This window comes from Harpegnathos saltator, unplaced genomic scaffold (assembly GCF_003227715.2).
Source record: "Harpegnathos saltator strain DR-91 unplaced genomic scaffold, Hsal_v8.6 scaffold696, whole genome shotgun sequence".
Taxonomy (NCBI): Eukaryota; Metazoa; Arthropoda; class Insecta; order Hymenoptera; family Formicidae; genus Harpegnathos; species Harpegnathos saltator.
In genome coordinates this window covers 285,106-299,600 of record NW_020230533.1, presented here as the reverse complement: position 1 = coordinate 299,600, position 14,495 = coordinate 285,106, and the positions used below count along the sequence as shown (strand labels likewise).

The 14,495-nt window shown below is 50.0% G+C and overlaps 1 protein-coding gene across 1 annotated transcript; it reads right to left on the bottom strand.

Annotated features, from left to right (window-relative positions):
- Nucleotides 1–637: 637 nt before the first annotated feature.
- Nucleotides 638–5,656, bottom strand: LOC105187747 (insulin-like growth factor-binding protein complex acid labile subunit). Its single transcript, XM_011148732.2, has 6 exons — nucleotides 5,224–5,656; nucleotides 4,531–4,834; nucleotides 4,110–4,338; nucleotides 3,356–3,951; nucleotides 2,571–2,991; nucleotides 638–1,913 (listed from the first exon to the last, which is right to left on the bottom strand). The coding sequence occupies exons 1-6, from the start codon at nucleotides 5,413–5,415 to the stop codon at nucleotides 1,274–1,276; spliced, it is 2,382 nt and encodes a 793-aa protein (XP_011147034.1). The 5' UTR covers nucleotides 5,416–5,656; the 3' UTR covers nucleotides 638–1,273.
- Between the last annotated feature and the right edge of the window lie 8,839 nt (nucleotides 5,657–14,495).

Sequence of the window (14,495 nt, the reverse complement as noted above, 5' to 3'; positions counted from 1 at the left end):
GGCCAACGAGGAGGAGGGCGAACGTAATTGCTATTAACGTTATCTAATTGTGTATACTGTAATGAATTGGTAATGAGTGTTCTACGTTATCTCTGGATGTTGCTCAATATTCAATAACTTAATTATTTATAATCTGTGCGTGTTACATATGCCGCCTCTCTCTCTTTCTCTCTCTCTCTCTCTCTCTCTCTCTCTCCCGCAAATGACAGACCGACGTGATGGACGGTGAGCCCGCGACTGTAATCTCGAGGTCTGCGTTTTAATTCTCTTTAGGTTGACAAGAAATCACCGTAATTTCAGACCGGCGCGTCTCCTCGCTACATTCGAACCGGCAATTTGACGTTATTACAGTTAGGATCTCGGACGGGGTGGAGACTCGGCGAGCTTCCAGGAAGAGGCGCCCGCTGTTACCTTCGCTTTGCTCAGCCAGAGCAAATCTTGTGCTATCGGCGGCTGCGTTTCATTTGTCATTTGCTCGATCGTTAACCCTCTCCCGGGCGATAATAGATGGGTACATAACACAGAAAAAGACCGGTTTGCGCGAGAGGAGCGCGCGCGAGCCGCCAGGACGTTATCGCGCAGCCACGTGTGCGTTATCGGCGACGTGCCGCTGTTGATTCAGCGTCAGATGCGCGATCGACGTGGTTCGCAGGAGGAAAAGAGAAGACGCGAGAAGAAAGTGAAGGAACTCGCAGGACAAAGCATCCAGTAGCTGGCAACGCCGGTCGGTTTCCCGCACTTTTTGTCGCTGATTAGAGCGCGCGTGCGGAGAGAGATTCACTAATTACTTATTATTTGTTACGTATTGTTCGTTTATTTATTTTCCGACCTCCATGCACCTTAAAATCCGGCGAAATCCATGCGAGGCTGCCGGTTACCGGACGCTCTCCGAAACGGCACAAAATATATCAAAGCAGTCAAGCAAACATTCTTCAATGTGGAATTTTCACATATTTCATCGGTCCTCTTCAAAGAAAGAAAAAAAGAAAAACTTCACGGAGGATCAACGGATTCCTGCCTGCCGTAGTTCAGGCGGCCAATGAGAACCCAGCCTCAGCACCCCGATCAGAGAGCTACGCGTCGTTTGGCGACGCGAGACACGCGTGGACGAAGTCCATGTGGACAAAGTCCATGGTGAGTGCAATGGAAACGCTGAAGAAAATCCGCAAGTCCCTCCTCTTCCCGTACGATTTTATTAAAAATATCATAGCTACTTATATGTGCCGCTTAGAATATACATGAAAGGCGCGTTCGCGGCTCGGTTGAGGCGACCTCAGGACTCGCGTCTCCCGGTCGACTCCCTGTAGCCGCTTCTGGGCTCTCGCTTGAGCTCCTTGATGACGCCGGATCTGTCGGAGTCCTCGTCGTCGGTCACGTGCTCGTCACGGACCAGCTGTTTCCTCTTCCTCTTCTTCGCGCTCGGCGTCTGCGGCCTCGGCCTGTCCCTGCCGCTGCTGGACTCGACGGACTCGTCCAGCGCGACGCTGTGCCTCCTGGACCTGCGCGCCGGGGTGGTCCTCGGGTGGTTCCTCGGCTGCGCGTTGCTCTGCAGCTGATCCGCGTCGAGGATGTTGCCGATGGAGTTCCTCTCCCTGCGGAGCCGCACATGCCGACGCTCCTCTCTCCTCAGCAGGTCGTCCTCGCTCTGGGTCCGCTTCCTCGCTCGGCGAGTTCTCCTCTTCTTCATTCGTAGATTGTCCACCGAGCCCATGATCACGTTCACGTTGCCGTTCTCCACGACGATCTCGTTCAGCGCGTCCATCGAACGCACCAGCCTGGGCATCTGGACCGCCTCTTCGTAGGTGGGCGGGCCGATCAATTCCAGAGGATGAATCCTCGGCTCGGCCGGACGCTCCGAGCGCTCCGAGCGCTCCGAGCGCTCCTGCTGCTCGTCTTCGTTGGCGCGCTGGTTTCTGAAAATATATATTCACATTTGACGCATCACTTCACTCTTTCGCGTCGTGATCTTGCGACTAACGCGAACTCAAACTCGAGAACTCGCTTGGTTGATCGGCGAGCGCAGACGCGGCGCTCCTGCGCTCCGGCTTAAGTTTCCTCGCGGCGCCGGCCTACCGCGCAGGTCGCAAGGATGCGGCCGCGTCGGTAAAGCTTCCTCCGGCGAGGTTTGCATGTACCAGCTTACGAAATTGTAATATAAATCTGTGCCGTAAGGTCGGTTGCGGTTCTAACAGGTAGGATGGATACCTGTTTTATCCGTTGCAGATAGGCACTTCTCTCGACATGGCCTTACCTCGGCGCAGTTCTCTCCGTCGCGGAATCTGCTCGCGCAATGTCGCGATCATGCAACTGCATTTCTCGGAAAATGCAGCACAGGCCGTGCGACAGGTGTGCGTTGCGACAGGTAGGCTGTTGCGGAAACGTGAATTTCGTGGCACGCATGCCGCGACGCGAGGTCGTCGTCGAGGCATCGTCCGGTGAGTATCGATCTCGCGTCGAACGCTGCGGAGCGAGCTGTCCTCCCCATCCCCCTCCCCCCGCCCTCCCCCCCGCCTTGGCGCGATTCTCGCGGTAGAATCAGCGAGTCGCCGTGATCCGCCGAAAGTTCTTACCTCGCCTGCATAAATCGCGATCTCTCGATGGCCTCCATTCTTTCCAGCTGCCGCATCTGCTCGCGGGTTCTCCGTTTCATCTGTATGGTGTGTCGGATAGACACCACGCTGCCGAACAAGACGAAGGCGATGAGTATGCCGACCACTACCACTCCCCAGGTGGCCTTATGCTGACTGGGATGCAGATAATAGTTCCATACGTCGAAACACGCGGCTTCCCACGAGTAGCCGGACACGTTTGCCGGGCTCTGGCAAAGTAGAGTGGACACTGCGGTCTTCGCCGACGGATCCGTTAAGAACTGATAGGTGATGTAGAGCTGCGTGCACTCGCAACGCCAGGGGTTATCCTCCAGATTTACCGCCAACAACACCGGATTGCTGTCGAATATGTCGGGGTTTATCGCCTCCGTCAAACGGTTCCCTGCGGATCAAACGATTGCGTGTGTGTGTGTGAGAGAGAGAGAGAGAGAGAGAGAGAGAGAGAGAGAGAGAGAGAGAGAGAGAGGGACGTAATGTGCGAGTCGAGGAATTGTCGACGGAAGTAACGAAGCGAGAGCCTAAAGTGAAGCAGAAAGAAATCTCTTTCGATCGCGACGATGGTCAGGGTCGTTACTTACTTCTCGACTTTTGATTATCATTTTTACTTCCCGATTTTGCTTCGAAGATGTCCCACACCCTAAGACATTTTTAAGACGTGTGGTTGTACGAAAAGTGGTCTTCCGAAATTGGATGTCTCTTTCGTGCTCTTTCGGGCCTCGCGTGGACGCATGTCCGAAGGTTTCTACCTGACAAGTCAATCTGTCGCAACGACGGTAAGTCGACGAAACTTGTATTGTGCAGCCCGACGAGCCTATTCCTTTGCAAGTCCAGTATCCTCAGCGTCTCCGCTTTCAGGTGGCGCGGTAGCACTTGCAGCTCGTTATTCTTCAGAATCAAGTTCCTGATCCTCGACATGTCCTCCAGGGAGTTCGCCCTGAGCTTGCTAATCTTATTGAAAGACACGTCCAACGACATGGTGGTCGTCGTCAGCCTCGGCAATGTCTGCAGCTCGTTGTAGGAAAGATTCAGGATTTTGAGGTTTATGTTCTCGCGCAACGCCAACTCGTGCACGAAATTGATGCCGTTCATGGACAGATCCAACATCTGAAGCTTCGTCAAGCCTTCAAAGGTGCTGATATTTATATTCTGCAAGTGGTTCACGTCCATGTACAACTGCACCAGCTGCTTGTTCTTGGCGAAAATGCGAGCCGGCAGCATGCTGATTGCGTTGTGAGACAGACGGACGTACGTCAACGACGGGAGACCATGAAGACCGGGCCGGTCGAGTCTACATCTCGATACGTCGAGCCTCTTCAGCCTCGGGTGCTGCATGGTCGTGTACCTGCAACGAAGAGATCTGCCAAATTTCCTTCAACTCATAAGATCACGACGCTGTGTGCTCGGACGGATCATTGCAGAGTACCGTGCAACTTCTTCAATAGCTGCTTCTAATACACACGAGCACACACGGTTGGAGTGGATTATTTATGGCCTTTTTACCGAGTACAATAGACCAACGCGGGATTATTGACCAATCGTAGCTCCTCCAGCACCGAGAGCCCGAGGAAGGTGTCTGGATCTAAGATATTCAGGTTGCAGTCGGACATATCCAGCGACCTCAAAGTCGCGCTGATGGGTTTCCTGATGCTCACCAAGGGATTTCCCGCTAGGTTCAGATTGTTCAGCGCTGACAGTCCGCTCAAGGACGCGTTACTTAGCTCTTTAACAACTGCGGTTCACAAAGTTAGCTGTTAGTTTCATCTGGTACATGTCTCAGCGTAAAGTCAATTTACTCGGCTGATGAATAAACTTGTTCATGTACATACGACAATTCTAGAGATCGTCGTTGAGATGAGTTGAGATGAGTAGCGCTCATGCAGCGATGAATACTTTACATGTATGATTATTTAGATACACATACGGCAGCGACTTGCGTCCATCACTCGAAGCACATCGCTGGTTAATCCCTCCAAGGCGGGCAGTGGATTCCTTGAAACGTACAGAAACACCAAGGACGGTAGCTGGCTGACGGAAGCAATAGCTGCCACGGATTCGATGTGGTTCTCCGAGAGGTCTAGTCTCTGAAGCTTCTCCAGCCTCTCAAGATTACCCGGCAGCGAAGTCAGCTGATTTTTGGCCAGGTTCAAGTACATCAGCTCGGTCAACCGGTTCACATCCTCGCTGACCTCAGTTAAGAAGTTGCTCGACAGGTCCAAGTGCTCGACCTGTCGCAAAAGGATTAATCTCAATATGGGCACATTTTCTGCGCACAGGCTACTGATAGAGTCTAATTAACTCCGCTGGAGCCCGGCTGGAGTCGTGGTAAAACCAAAAAAGGTATGAAAGGTCGTAGAAAGTTTAATCACCAAATCTCAGCATTGCACGTAAATATTTGCACACTTCAGTCAGTCGATGTGGTGACTCATCAGCCCGACTGGGCCCATCTTTCTCAAGCTTCTCTCACCTCTGATGCAGCATGTTCTGCTGAAGCAGCCAGCAGAACGCAGCGGTGCAACTGAGGACCGAGGCTGCATCTGACAAGCAGCGCGACAAGCAGCGTGACCGTAACGAAGCAGGAAGGAAAAAGGTAGGACCAATTTGCGAGCATACTCACGATGCGGCTGATATTTTCAGGGAACGTCTGCAGTCCCTGCTTCGAGCACATCACGCTCCTGGGCGTTTGACTGAGATGGCACAAACACCTGGCGGGACAGACGCTCTGGCAACTCGCGAGCGACAAAATTGCCGCCCACGCGATCAGCGAGCAAACGCAGCGGTATCGACGTATCATCGATCGTCTCTCCATGATTCTTCCTCTTATGTCGGCGCGGCCGAGTCAGGCGGAGCGAGCGCACGCGGCCCACATTCTCACGCTCATTATTCACTTCGGGCTCGCCGTTATCAGGATCGCATGGTCGCGAACTTCCGATCGCGCGGTGTCATCGTCGTCGGATATTGCGGCAAGTCCGGACACAAGCGAGGCGACACGCGAATCAGCGAAAATCGCTCCGTGCCGATCGATGACTGAGCGAATGACCGTTGCCACGAGCGGCTCTCAAAGTACTGAGCGGTTATCTGTGATAAGTAACGCAGGGCACGCCGGAGCGATATCTCTGTAAGATAACTCAACCGCCGAGGTGTCGTTATTCAGCGCGCGCGCGGCCGGATGAAAAATCCGGGAAAGATAGAAGCGCACCTAGCGATCTTGTTTCGCAGCGCGCGGCGTTGCAAACTCCGTGTGGATGCGCAGCACCCAGGCAGGCGACATCGGCTCGTAAGCAATTCTAAATGGCTCGTCTTAATCGACGCTCACTTTAATTAATGTGCGCGCGTCCACGATCGTCCACGCTCGAACTTGTCGGAGAGGCAATTAGTTTCTTAACGGCGCTTTCGAGTCGATCGAAGCGCGGTGCGCGCCGCGACTCTGTCGAATTCTATCGAATCATGTCGCAGCGGGAGAAATGACTGTGGAAGGGGCAAAAATCGCTGCACGGTTAAAAATCGAGCACACACACACGTGAGTGTCCGTGTCGCTGTGTGTTTGCAACGCATCACCCACTTGACGTGTGTGTGTGTGTGTGTGTGAGGTATGCGCACCAAATATCTTATTACGTGTGTGAATTAATTCGGTCCGTTTTTTTCTTCCTAAAAAAGACTTTAGTATGAAGAAACATGAAAAACTACACTGATCAAAGTATTTGCCATCGCTTGCTATTATTTTTTCCCATCTGTCTGGCGGTTGTTACATTCCGTGAATGGAAAAACAACTCGTCCTTCGAAGCGATCCATTCACTGAGCCATTTCTCTATTTCTTCATAATTGTTGAAATGCTGGTCCGAAAGCCCGTGTGCCATCGATCTGAACAAGTGACAATCGGATGGATGAATGTCGAATGGTGAATACGGCGGGTGAGGTAAAACATCCCGGCCAAGTGCTACCAAGGTGGTCTTCACAATCTTTTCAACGTGTGGCCGAGCATTATCGTGCTGGAAGATCACTTTGTCACGTCTCTTTGCATATTCCGGCCCCGCTTATTCTTCAATGGGTTGTTTAAACGGATCAATTGTTGTTGGTAAAGTTCGGTAGTGATGGTTTGGCTCTGTTTTAATAGTTCATGATACACTACACCCTTCTGGTCCCACCATATACAGAGCATTACTCTCTTGCCGTGAATATTCCGCTTTGGTATCGATGTGGGTGGTCTTCCTGGATCGCTAATGGATTTCCTTCGTTTGAGATTATCGAAATGTATCCACTCTTCGTCTTCAGTCACAATACGATGCAAAAGATACTTTTCTTTTTTGCCTGGCAAGCAAGATTTCAGACATGGCTTTTCGTCTCTCTATGTCTCTTTCTTTCAGTCCCCATATGGCACCCATCTTCCTTCTTTGTAAATCCTTCCCATGGCTGCCAAACCCACAGAAATTGTTGATCGATCAACATTCAACAACTGCGCGAGCTCATGTTGCGATCTTCATCGATTAGCGCCTGCAATTCCTCCTCGTCCTCGAACTTCTTCGACTGACCTGGACGAGGTTTGTCATCGACACTGAAATCATCACTTTTGAAACGTCGAAACCATTCTCTGCATGATTTATCGGTGGGAGCACTTTCACCATAAGCTTCTACGAGCATTCGATGAGCTTCGGCAGCTGTTTTCTTCAAGTGAAAACAGGAAGTGAGAACTTGCCGGAAATGATGCTTTTTCGGCTCGAATTTCGACGTTTTCGAATCAGATAAACACGATGTTATTGTTACAAACCCAAACGTTTATCAACTGAATATTATTGCCGGATATCAAAACAAGAAAATAAAGCCTTTTGCAGACGTTAGAGGTTAGAAAATTACATAGTACAGCAATTGACCGCCAGATGGACCGAATTAATTCACACACCTGATATATCGATATTTTTTCAGAATGATACACGGGGAAGAGAGTCTGTGTTGGTGCAGTCGAACGAAGAGCGAACGAAGACTCGGTGATGAGGAATGTCGCTGAATTTTCGTCGCCGGGATAATTGGGAGCAATTGACTAAGTAGAGACGTTCCACAGGAGGAAGCTATCTGCCCCTGCAACCGAGTCTTCGTCGGGCCTCCGGGCAACTAAACTAGTGTAAATTCACTTACACTAACAGGGTTGTTATTTCCGCGTAACAACATATTTCTCAGATTGCTTCAATGATTCCGACGATAAGCCGGCTGAGCTTCAAGGAGCTAAATTGTTGAATTCTTCGCACCTCTATTTTTACGTCATCTACGGAATCACACACACACACGCGCGCGCGCGCATCGGAGCCGTTAATTCTCTTGTTAAGTTTCTCATCAGCGCGGCTGGATGATCGAGGCGCGGATATTTCAGCGAGCTTGGGCGCGGATCGAAGCGCTCGGGGTCGTTTTTCGAGCGGCGCAATCCGGGGAAACGGGTTTCCCGCAGAGGAGACATGAATGGAAATTTGAATGGGCAACCCTGCGGAAAATGTAAGACATTAGATAAATATCTCGAGTATCCCGAAAGCCGATATTGGAGCGGGCATCTCTCCGCGGTCTAAGCCTCTCTCGGCTGACCCATGCGGATATTTTCCTCTTCTCTTCGCCGCTTCGCCGCCGCATTACGATCTTTTTTCATCGTTCCTCCTCCCAATCCGGGCCGAGACCGTACCTGCGCGACTTCTTTTCACCGGACATCCGACACAGAGGATTAGGTTAGATGCGAGAAAGCTTGTCGCATGTATATAATATATTGTATTTCTGCGTATGTACGCGGATCGATTAGCGCGCGCGCGCGACAGCGTTTGCCCGTTTGCGTCGGCAGCCTCGCGAACTGGAAGTTTCATAAAGCTTTATATCGTGTTTTCGCACGACTTGCGCCATTTAGTCGGTCGGCTGATGTGTGAAAAATCGCGACGGAAAGTAGCAACGATACTAGACGGAAGAGAGCGCGGAGAGCGAGAGAGATTAATAAATAAGATCTTCGCTTCAACAATAAGTCAAGTCGGACAAATCGTCGAGCGAGGAAGATTAATGATGCCGATATCTCCTCAGTGCTGAAAAACACAAGAGAAGAAAGAGCGCGTGCGAGAGAGACAGACAGAGAGAGAGAGAGAGAGAGAGAGAGAGAACTTGTCTTGATGCGAGCACCTATGCCGCTTGAGGACAAATTGGCGTCGTTTGAGTAATTAACTAAGCAGAGGAAAGGCAGTTCTCGTGCGAATTACGGCTCGCGCGAGACGAGAAGCTCCACCCTCGGAGAGAGCGTTTTAAAAAGACCTTATCTCCGCGCAGGACTGACTCGCTCTCTTTTTCACACGTCCGGCCGGGCCAATGGAGAGGGTAGGTCACACCCTCGGGAGGGTGTAAGAGGTTTAGCCAGCGCCGGCGCTTAGCCCTGGGTTTATCCGGTGGGGAAGAGAACGTGTTCTACCTGTTGATATATACTAAACCAACCCCTTCGCCACGATTTCGCAAATCCGGAGTTTCACGTTCAGCCGTTGGTCACGCCCTCCACAGGCTCAACAGATATCCGCAGTTTTCCACGAGGCGAAATGCCTCCACCTCGTGGGCTGTTGCGAGAAAAACGTCACGGGGGTCTTCGGGACGACCCGTGCAGCTCATCTCACTCACGCTGAATTGAGCGTCAGGATTCAAAGTAGTGGCACCGCCCCCCCCCCACCCCCCGAGGACGAGTTGACGAGAAGTGATCTCTTCATCTTGCTTGCGATTCGATGAGATGAAGCTGGACGATAATTTGACGTAATTACGTAATCGAGCGGCTCGTGTTAATTTTCGATATTTTTTCTCGCGCGACGAGGAGGTCGTAATTGTTGTAAGATTTGTTCAAATTTTTGCGTCTTATCTGAGGGCGGAAAGAGGATTAAGGTTAAAATCGAAGAGATGTAAAAGCTTGCGCTTCAGGGTTGACGGCGGACGAAATACAGAAATGAAGAGCCGATTTATCACACACACACACACATACATCCCGATTCCTCTACGGTAAGCACGTAATTTTCTTAACGGGCCACCGAGCTTTCCCTGGAAGCTGCAAGCCGTATACTTTAATCTACGCAATTGGGTTCGCGATAGCGGCCGTGAATATTCACGCAGTATCGAATTCGCGCTGTATGCAGTAACCGCCGCGAAATGAAGATTCCAGCCGCGAGAATGGCTTCGGGATCGATCATCTCGGCGCGGCGAGCGCCAGCGAAGCAGGTAGCAGATAGCTATAATTAAAAGTCGATCAGGTCGGGCCCTCGCGGAGATAAAGAGACCTCGCCCCCTCCGGGAGCGTACAGTTCGCGCCAATAACGATCATCTCGACCACCTCATGATCGAGACGATCAAGCGACTGCAGCACGCTTTCGCCCTGATGAGGATCCGCGATGTTGCGAATCGCAGCTCGAAGACCCGGATGTTAGGACGGGAAGTGCTGAGGGATTGGCCGATGCGCGGTACTCGTGGACAAAGTTGAAATTCGCCGGGTGAACGAACGCGGCGGTGAAGGCCTTCGGCTTCACTGCCGAAGGAAGCAGAATTTCTGGCTTTTACGTTCGCCCCAGTCGAGACTTTTCTCCCGCGTGCAACGGAAGACGAAGCACGACGGGGATCGATGATGGTCATCGATCTCTCGCAGCGCTGCGAAAGGTCATCGCGGGAGGGTCCGAGTCTGTCTTCTTTCGCCGTGAGATGCTTTCGCTAGCTAGACGAGGAAAGGCAGTCGGACCGTGTGAACTTTCTCCCGACCGATGATCGTCTCGCCCGATAAGGTGAGTTAAAACCGTCGAGCGTTTTATCCGCTCCAACCTTCCCCGGCCGACCTAATCGGAGAGCTCATCACGAGCCGCAACTCGCCGAAGCTTACGCGCCTCCATCGCGCGAGACGTCTCTCGCCGGCGCGGCGTCCTCTTCGTCTCACTATTGAGGGCACCTGTACCGAAGAGGATATAATACCGGCGCGCGCTATCTGGAGTATATTTTTAACGCCTTCATTTCCGGCCGCGCTGGGACACCGGAAATAGCGGGACGATACCTCGCGGTGTTTCAGGTATTGATCAGTTCGAGGAGCCGGTGCCACCCTTCCACCCACCCCCGCGCGGATGGGGCGAGGGAGGTGCACGCTCTGCAGACTCGAAGCTTCGACCCCCCGCGCGGCCCCCGCGCTTTTCCACCCCCGCCAGCGCCAGCTCCCCGCTGGCGACGCCCCTGTCCGCCACCCCCAACCGCCGGCAGCGGCGTAACGTCGAAGACGGATCTTTAGGTATCTCCTTCGCCGTTTGCGCTCGGATCTTCGGACTACGCTTCGTTGGCTCGGAGCGAGCGGAACGGTGGGTGGTCGTCGGCGAGAGACAGGTTTTTAGGGAAGAAGCGAGACACCGGTGGAATGAACTTTGTCGCTCCGCGCGGTACACACCCCCGCGGCATGTGCACGCGAGGGGGTGGCGGTATCGATAGCCGCGTCGATGACCGGAATATGGCTTGCTGCTAGCGAGGTCGCCGAAAGCTCCGAACGATCAAGAGACTCGTGCAAGTCGGTGGGGGGAGGGGGGGTTTCGGGGGCAGAGCCGTTCGCTGAGGCGCCAACGCGTGCGCGAGGAGATTTCCCCGAATGTATTTGGAGGCTTGATGAATATTAACGAGTGACAACGATCGAACAAACGAATGTAGCGGCGGGCGAGAGCCAGCTTTGTTGTTCGGGCGAATGTCACACGACACGAAAGAGGAGAAACTGCGCGTTTGTGTCCAATCGAAATTCAATCTCGATTATTGCGCTAAATGAAAAGAAACGTTTAAACACGTGCAAGTGGTAGCGGTAAATAAATGAAAACGCTCGAGGATCCGCGGCTGCACAATCAAAGATGCGCAAGCGTCGAAGAGAGAAGCGAGCATTTGGTGCGTATTCTTGATCAAGCGTTGTGATTGTGCGAGTTGGGAAATCGCGTTGCTGCGAAACCGCCGCGCAACAATAAGAACAACGAATCAAATTGTATTTGAGGATCTATCGCGAACTCAGGCCCCGAGGAAGCACTGCGAAGCGGACTTCGCAAAAATGTTGCGGAGCGACAATGGGGAGAAATCTTCCCAAAGCTGGCTTCTCCGAGGGTGTTTGCGGCGCCATCGTGCGCGAGATCTTCCCACCACTCTCGATTGCTACGGTGTCGTGCGACTTTACGATCGGCGCGATCGCTTTTCAATTCGTGAATTTTTCGCGCGAGTCGCCAGTGCGTCCTCGAAATGGCAAAGTTCAACCCTTTAACGCCTACTGGTAACTATAGTTACCAGAAACGCATTTAAGAATCCATAACTTAGTGAAAAAAGGAGATATTTTCGTTTCCATTGTACCTGCGCTGTAAAGGTGAATTCTTCTTCTAAAAGATGCTATATAGATTGTATGTAGATTCGGTTTAGTCTGTTTTCAGCTCAGTTTTAATGATAACATGTTTTGTCAAATTCCAAGTAGGCACACTAGGAAAAATGTATTGTTGCGTGAAGCAAAATTTTGTTGTAACAACAAAATAATTTGGTTAAAATATGCCGGACAAAACTGTTTAGTTCCTGTAAACAAATATCTTGTTTGATTACGATTTGTTCGTATAACGTTAATACCTTTGTTATAGCAACCAAGAAGCTTTAACTATATGAATTTTGTTAAAAATACTATAATTCTTTCTTAATATATAAAATCTAAATTTTAGTACACAGAAAGACAAAATAGTATCCATTATTTTAGTTTATGTAAAATAATATTTCGTTATTATGTAATTTTTATGGATAAAATAACTAAAATGCTTAATTTTTATATATGAAATCTAAGAACAAAATCATTTGGTCCAGAGAACGAAGCAGAAAAATATATTTAGTTGAGACAACTAAATATTTTGTTATATAAAACAAGATATTTGGTCGCTATTAAAAACTACCTCAACTAAACAGTTTTGTTAGAGATACTAAATTTTTTTTCCTAGTGCATAGTTAGCATTGTTACCGACATCTAGAAGTGCACTATAAATGAATAGATTGGTATCTGTTATAATTTTATACATTTGGAAGCTTTCTCAGGTGCAAAATGTGAAATTAAATGAATACAGAAATTCAAAATGGCGAATCCAATATGATGGAAAATCAAGAAATCAACCTATTTTCGTGAAACCTGGTGACCTACAGTCTTTTATGCGCCGAAAAATGAAGGGACGATTGACTATCTAATCTATAAGATATTCTTCTGAAATAGTAAGCTCGATGTTCTGAATGATGACGCTCTTCACTCACAAATATAGTAAAGTTTCAGCTGAAAAATGTCAAGTTGACTATCAGAGTTGTGTCGTATAGATTACCCTTCATTCTTCTCTGTATAGGTTGCTCATTTCGTATATGCCTTTAGGATCCAAGTCATACTTACCAATAAACAAAAAACGAACGATAAAAAAACCAATATAAAATTCTGTTCTATTTTTTTTTGGTTATCACTACTTATAGCCCCAGTTAAAAAAAACTCAAATTTTATTCTTAAAACACTTATAAAAAAGTCGGGCGTTATAGAGTTAATGCGCGTCGAGTTGTTGGAACTGATCATAGCGCGGCAGACTGATCGAACAAATTTCCGCAGATTCCGATCTTGTTCTCCGTTGAGCAAGCTCCGTAAATTCCGTCTCGACGTTGATGAAAGCCGCCGCTCGTTGCTTGTGTCACGTTAAAATGACTAATATGATAAGCATTTTTCAGTCGCGACGACATTTTATAAAAATTCGTCTCCAATTATTATCAGGTACGACGAGCTTACGATATGTTGTCGCGCTGAAGCTTCGAAGCGTCACGCTCGCTTGCATTCGAATCATGAAAATGACTTCGAGGAAATAGTCGTTCGACAGCGTTTTCCGCGACGCGGCTAAGGGAAGACTTATTAAGCATTATGCCACGCGGTCTCTCGCGATTCCAGAGTGATTTTATTTTCCCTAAACTCGTCCCCAACTCGCGACGGTTCTTAAGCCGGGTTATAAATAACAGCTTATCTTTTGTCGGCTTCAACGCCGCTGCGACCCCGCACAAAGCCAAATTCCACCCCTCCTGGCGAGAGCTCTCTCCGTCACCTTTAATGTCTCGTAAGGGGTCGCGCGCGAGGAGACGTCTTTTGAAACGTGCACTTGTAATTGCTTTGGCATATCCCTGAATCAAAACCCGCGCTTTTTCCGCACTGATGAGCACCTACTCGCGACTCACAAAGAGATAAATTCGCGCGGTCACAATGGGTTTGCGCGCTCCTAACCCCCCCCCCCCCGCCGCGCGCGCGCGCGCGAGTTTTGCGGCGTGTGCAGAAATTGTGCGAAAATCGGTTGTGACACGTGAAGGGATGAATTTCCTTTTATGTAATCCGGAGAAAAGTCGATGTTTTCTCTTCTCCTCGTTTGTCATATTAATTAAATTAAATTAAATTGAAGCTTCATATTGGGACGAGAGGACGAAGTATATTCAGATCTCAATCTAAATGCAACTCTTCGAGGGATTGATCGGTAAACTTTGGCAGACGACTTGCACGTGAAATTTATACGCGACTGTTGTGTAATGATATAATTATAAAGTAACAAAGTAGAGTAGCATCGCGGCAGTGGTCGGGCAACAACGTCTACAGGAGAAGCCAGCGGCAGGATGCAGCGTCAGCTCGATCGAACATTCGTTCACAGCATCGTTTTAATAAACAGATGTGAAGCGGGACGGCCGCTAATTTCGAGCAGTAGAGTCGGCATTAAATCGCAGCGAGCGAGCGTCGCGTACTCGCTCGGTGGTGAGCTCGACTACGCTCGGCGCGTTTTATGCTGAAATCAACGCGATCTTACGCGCGGCGCGGACATTTATCGAGTTGTCGTTTAAGCGGGTTGTTGCTTGACGGCTGCGCCGCGC

Coding starts and splice junctions, on each gene's coding strand:
- LOC105187747 (XM_011148732.2), bottom strand. CDS start 5,415: ATGGAGAGACGATCGATGATACGTCGATACCGCTGCGTTTGCTCGCTG. Junction 4,835..5,223: donor CTGAAAATATCAGCCGCATC/GTGAGTATGCTC, acceptor CTTTTGCGACAG/GTCGAGCACTTGGACCTGTC. Junction 1,914..2,570: donor TCGCGATTTATGCAGGCGAG/GTAAGAACTTTC, acceptor ATATATTTTCAG/AAACCAGCGCGCCAACGAAG.